This window comes from Rattus norvegicus, chromosome 10, assembly GCF_036323735.1.
Source record: "Rattus norvegicus strain BN/NHsdMcwi chromosome 10, GRCr8, whole genome shotgun sequence".
NCBI classification, from domain to species: domain Eukaryota; kingdom Metazoa; phylum Chordata; class Mammalia; order Rodentia; family Muridae; genus Rattus; species Rattus norvegicus.
Genome location: NC_086028.1, coordinates 106877404 through 106883274, shown reverse-complemented (window position 1 = coordinate 106883274; position 5871 = coordinate 106877404). Strand labels below are relative to the sequence as shown.

Sequence of the window (5871 nt, the reverse complement as noted above, 5' to 3'; positions counted from 1 at the left end):
AAGAGGAGGAGGAGACTAGGACAGAAAGGAAGAGACAGGAGAGAGGAGGGAGAGAGAAGTCATGGTGATGTTAAGATTCTGCTCTGTGTATTTACAGGTTGTTATCAATGTTCCTAAGGGATGGATGGTACCAGGCTTTGTATGTTTAAGTGGGCAATTATATCTTATCAATTGGGTCTAAGATTATTGTGTTGTGTGTTCTTTTATGTGAGGGTTTGAGTGTAGGAAAGTGTGCAGCTGGGATGTGTTTCCGCCCAGATATCTAGCAGATATCTTGGGGCACCGTGGTGCAGACCTAGCAGGAAAAAGACAACCACACATTTTTTATTTTTATAATTTTACAACAACATGTTACTGTGAATACTTGATGAAACTGTTACCATTCTGGATCATGGAGGGGTGTGTGTGTGTGTGTGTGTGTGTGTGTGTGTGTGTGTGTTGTGGTGTGTTTTAGGGCCGTAGACACTCATATATAAGCCTCAGAATTGATGTGTTTATAAAAAGATAAAGAGAGGGGATATGGGATATATCCTATGGAGGTATGGTCAGGTGTGGGGGAGGGGGTGCCTCTGAGGGCCCATGCTGAGGCATCCCTTCCCCAGAGGAACCATCACATCCCATGGGGATGGGAGTTAGGAGGTTAATAGAGGCAGGGAAAGGGGGAGGGAGGGAAGGAGGGGAAGAGAGAGAGAGAGAGAGCAGCCATGAGCATGTGGAGAGAGAGGGGAAGGGGAATGGAGAGAGAGTTGGGAACAAGAAGGCAAGAGCGAGAGCAAGAGAGAGTACGAGGGGGCAAGCAACTCCTTTTATAGTGAGTCAGGCATTACCTGGCTGTTGCCAAGTAACTGTGGGGCGGAGCTTAGACAGACCGCTATAAAGAATAAACTGTCTCTTGTCTCTTGTGTTTTTTACATTGACAGTTTGGTGCCCAGTATGAAGCCTCAAGGATAATTTTTTAAAATTTATTTATTATTACTTATGTGCATTACTGCTTTGCCTGCCTGTCTGTCTGTCTATGTGAATGTGTCTATGTGAGGGTGTCAGATCCTGAAGCTCCAGTCAGTTGTGAGTTGCCGTGTGGTTGCTGGGACTTGAACCCAGGCCCTTTGGGAAAACAGCCAGTGCCCCTAACCACTGAACCATCTCTCCAGCCCCAATAATTCTTTTTTTTTAAGTTTTATTTTTATTTGTGTGTGTGTGTGTGTGTGTGTGTGTGTGTGTGTGTGTGTGTGTGGTGGGGGAGAGGGGTGAGTGAGTGTGCCATACATGTATAGGTACCTGAAGAAGCCAGAAGACGACTAAAGATTAAGGCTATTGTGAGCCATCTCTCCAGGAAGAGACTGTTGTGTTTTGAATAAGAATGGCTACCGTTGGGGTTGGGGATTTAGCTCAGCGGTAGAGCACTTGCCCAGCAAGGCCCTGGGTTCAGTCCCCAGCTCCGGGAGTGGGGGGTGGTGGTGGGAGGATTGGGGGAGTCGGGGGTAGGGGGTGGGGGGGTGGGGGGTGGGGATAGCTACTATAGGCTCATATATTTGATTGCTTAGTGGAGGGAGTACACTTCTAGCTGTGACCTGGCTTTTTTTATTTGTTTTTTTTGTTTTTTGTTTTTTTTTTTTTTTTTATGATTTTTCAAGGCAGGGTTTCTCTGTGTAGCCCTGGCTGTCCTGGAACTCACTTTGTAGTATCTTTTTAAAAAAAGACTCCTCAGGAATCCTTTCAGACCAAAAAGAGGTTAGAGCTCGAGGATGGCCCAGCGTGATGCAGCTCTCCACTAGTTCCCGGCTGTGATAAAAATCGGTTTTTCCACACGAATGGTCATTTATTCCATGTCGTTTCTCATTGTTTTTGTCACAGCTACCATTTTTCGAAGACTTGCAAATTCATTGGGCTTCAGACTCCATTTGGTCCTGAAGGAAGAGCTTCTAGGAAAATGTGACAGTTCTGATACAACACAACTGGTTCACCACACAATGCAGCTTTTGTGCTTCTCTGTGTGTATTCTCTGTGTGTATTGAATAAATGAGACAAAAGTTTAAGTTTAGAAAACCAACGCAAAGCTGGTCATAGCTTTTTAAAATACCAAATTACCACACCCCAGAAAGCAATCAGATATTCTTCAAGAAGTGAGTGGATAAAAGGATATGTTTTTAGTGGAGCATTACTGAACTCTGAATAAAACTGGCTTTCTGCTCTCCCAGGGCACCCAGGAAAACAAGCCATATGTTCCTAAGGAAGGAAACCATGGTAGTTTCTTGGTGCTTGAGGCTAAATGTGACATTCTGGACAGGGCAAAACGGTTGCAGAAGTCAGGGCCTGGGGAGGGCAGGACCCTGAGGGCAGCCCAGAGGATCTATAGAGAGAGTGAAACTGCTCCATATGGCCGTGTGGTGACAGAGACACATCACTACACCGGTGTCCAACCCTGTGGGATGTCCAGAGTGGACTGCGGCAGATTTTAACAAATGCATCTCTGTGTGGTCAAGGTTGAGCTCAAGGCTGAGTTCTGGAGGGAGGCTACTGGAAACCTTGTATCTTCTGCTTGGTTTTTCTTCTGAGTCCCAGCCTCCTCTAAGGACAAACTCTACAAAGAATTCTTAAGAGTCTGTTTAAGAACAAAAAGACCCAGAGAGCGGGGAACTGTGCTGAAAACGCAGTGGAGGGTGGACTGAGCAGTTTCCCAACTTTGGAAAAACTTTTACGAAGAGACAGGGAAGAAGGGATCGTCCTTTCCAAACAAGATGTGCTTGCTGCCGGCCCAGATTCGGACACGGGCCTTCGAGTCCCTCGAAGGAACCGGGATCTGGGACATCGGGCACCACAAGAACAGCACACAGGAAGCAGAGGACGCTGGGGTGCGGGCAGGTCAGCGGCGCATGCGTGCTGTAGGGGGCGCTTGGCCGCATGTGCGCCTTGGGGGCTAGAGTGACTCAGCGCCTTCGCCTTCGCTTCCTGCGTTGGTTTTTTTTTTTTTTTTTTTTTTTTTTTTTTGGCCTCATGGGAGATATGTAAATGAGCTGGAGCATCATGGGTGTTGGCCCTTTATAAGTCCGCGTTGCTCAGTGCTGGGTTCAGAGCTCAGCGAGGAGATCCCAGGTGCGGAGGCCATTAGCGGGGCTTCCGGCAATCTCAGTCGGGGAGGTAAGGATGGGAAGGGGCTGAGGCGGGTGGCTGGGACTGGTTGGACATGGTGGGCCTGGGCCAGGTTGGGAGCGCGGTGGGCAGAGAGGAGGTCCTGGGTTAGGCTTCCCGGCCTCCCTTGGGTGGTAGCTGGGCCCAAGTGTGAGGTTGGGGCCTTGAACCCTGAGGAAACTTCTGGAGTTGTGGGTGTGGCAAAAGCACCCCAGCCCCCGGCCTGTACAGAGTGAGCAGTGAATCCGGGGGGATCAGAGTCCCAACATCCCGCTCCTTAGTGGAACCAGCAGCGAGCCCAGCAGGGGGAGCCAAACCTCATTTCCTTTGCCTTTGTAGCTCCCCAGACATTGGAGCAAGTGTGAAGCTGAAGAACTTTCTGGAAGCTCGGGCCTGTCTACTTCTCCAGAGAGGTATCCATTGAATTCGCACCCAGTTCTCGTACCACTGCACCGTGTCCTGGAGCCCCAAACTCCCTAGACCTCCTACTGTACTCCTGGGTCTCTCATTCTCAGCTTTTCCACCTATTTCTAGCGTCTACGGTCCTGTTGACCTGACCTCCTGAGACCATCGAGCAAGTCTTCCTCTGCGTGTCCACTTGGCTGCAGACAGACTTCTTGGCCATGTGTCCCCCAGTCAGTGTTCGCCATGGGGCCAAGGGCATGTCCTGCCTCTATGGAGCCTGGCTGTACCAGCTTGTCCATGGAGAACAAATGAAGATCTGTTTTGCTTGCTTCAAGGCAGCTTTCCTGGTCGTTAAGAACATGCTGGAGATGGGAGACTGGGAAGAGGAAGTGTGGGATGCTGAGCCAATGGAACTCTCAGAGGCAGGATCTGAGCCAGAGGAGTGGCCCGGGCTTAGCTGGGGAGAGGGCCAAGGTCATACGCCACATGGCATCTCTGCCTCTACAGGTTCTGGGGCTCAAGCACCAGGCCTTGTAGGGACAGAGGGGACAGGGCAGGGACCCCAGCCTGTGCCCACTGAGCTGGGGCCTCAGGAAGCTGTACCTCTGGATCTGGGCCCTGAGGATGCGGAGTGGACCCAGGCCCTTCCCTGGAGATTTGATGGCCTTTCTCCCTGCTCACACTGGCTCATCCCTCCTTTGTCCTGGTGGGATATTTTCAATGCGAGCCCATCTCCCGGGCAACCTGTATTGTTGGAATTGAGCCCCACCTGGCCCATGGACCCTTTGGAAGCAGAAGCTTGGTTGGTAGACCTGAAGTTCGTTTTCCTTTTGGGTGGCTTTGATGCCATTTGCTACATGCTGTCAATGACTCCCTGCTGGGCTGTGAGAACCCGTGTCCAGCGCTGGCAAGTGTTGCTGGACCCTGGTGAGGTAAGAGTGGCCCAGCTGCAGAATGCACCTGAACAGCAGGATCTGCATCGCTGGAAGCTGAGCATCCTGGAGTCCTCAGAGCTGGGGGTGGAGCTGGTGCCTGCCGACTGCAGCCTGCGAAAGGGAGGCTTCAAGGTGCACTCTTATTTGCCATGGCACAATAGCACCCCAGAGGCCTGGAACAGGGAGCCAGGGGAGAGGCTCCTTGTCATAGAAGTTGTATCTCTGAGGGAGTTGCCCTGCTTCCGTTCCCCTTCCCCTGAGCCACACAACTAAACAGCTGATGCTTGTACAACCCCAGGGCTCCAGGGACCTTGAAGAGCCAGAGGTTGCCTCTCAGCCGAAGGTCCTGGAGGATATCCATCATCTTGAAGGGAGGTTCTGGATCAGCCTGAGGTTGGGGCCTCAGGGAAGCCTGGTTATTTGTCCTTAGTTGACTATTCAGTGTTTGGAAGGTTAGGCCCAGCTTTGTGTACAGAGGGAAGGCTGTTGTGTATTAAGTAATATGGAGGAAATGGGTCACTGGTCCTTCCCAGTTCTGCCCTAGTTGCAAGTGGAGACACTAGAAGTGTGACACCAAGTCAGGTCGGGTGACCCCTATGATCTGCACTTGGCTTTTTCTGAGGGGCCTTGAGTCCTGGATTCAGAGTTGACTGCTTGTGCTACTTGTTCAGTTCCTGCCCTGTGCATGTTTCTGTTAATAAAGTTGTCATCGTTTTCATAGAAGCCTTTTGCAGTCTCTTCATTGGGTCCCAGTGGGTTGTTGGCCTCGTCTCCTGGGTGAGTAGCTCACTGGCTTAAGATCCCACAGAGCCGGCAAGGGGACATTTGGGTTCTGGTCTCTTTGCTGGGTCACATGGTAAGTTTGTCTCAAGTGTTTTAAAACAGGCAGTTTTTTCCATGTGTAGATGAGTAGTGTCTATTTCACAGATTGACAGAAGTGGCACAGGTTTGTAATCCCAGAAGTAGCAGTAGGAGCTTAAGGTCATCTTCATCCTTATACTGATTTTGAAACCAGCCAGGGCCAGTGATAGCCACACTCAAAACAAAAAATCAGGTGGTTTTTTGCTTGCTTGTTTGTTTTTCCTAGTAATGAGAGTCAACCACTGACTGATCTATGCTGGGCCAGGACTTCTGAAGCATATACCTTGTGCTTTGTTTTCTGAGAGGAGGTCTCCTTGCAAAACCCAAGCTAATCTTGAACGAACGTTTGACTGCCTTCCTGACTCAGCTTCTCAAGTGCTTGGGTCATGTGCATAGTAATCATCTGTTAGTTGTCCTGGGTTTGAGTACATGAATCTGACCTGAGGGCTGTATATAAATGGTCCCTGTGCTGTGGGATGGGGCCCTGCAGGTGCTCTGCTTTGCCCACCCACTGAGCTCTAAGACCTGTTGGTGGCTTCTG

General features: G+C 50.3%; 1 protein-coding gene across 2 annotated transcripts; it reads left to right on the top strand.

Annotated features, from left to right (window-relative positions):
• Window positions 1-2603: 2603 nt before the first annotated feature.
• On the top strand, window positions 2604-5192 carry Tex19.2 (testis expressed gene 19.2). Of its 2 annotated transcripts, NM_001109622.1 has the most exons (3): window positions 2604-3138; window positions 3469-3542; window positions 3664-5190. In NM_001109622.1, the coding sequence occupies exon 3, from the start codon at window positions 3753-3755 to the stop codon at window positions 4740-4742; it is 990 nt and encodes a 329-aa protein (NP_001103092.1). In that variant the 5' UTR covers window positions 2604-3138; window positions 3469-3542; window positions 3664-3752; the 3' UTR covers window positions 4743-5190. The 2 variants fall into 2 exon arrangements, with proteins under 2 accessions (NP_001103092.1, XP_063125966.1); XM_063269896.1 differs by having other exon boundaries at window positions 2994-3138; window positions 3469-5192.
• The last annotated feature ends 679 nt before the right edge of the window (window positions 5193-5871 follow it).

Excerpts from the sequence above, each read along its gene's own strand:
- Tex19.2 (XM_063269896.1), top strand. The coding sequence starts at position 3,753 with ATGTGTCCCCCAGTCAGTGTTCGCCATGGGGCCAAGGGCATGTCCTGC.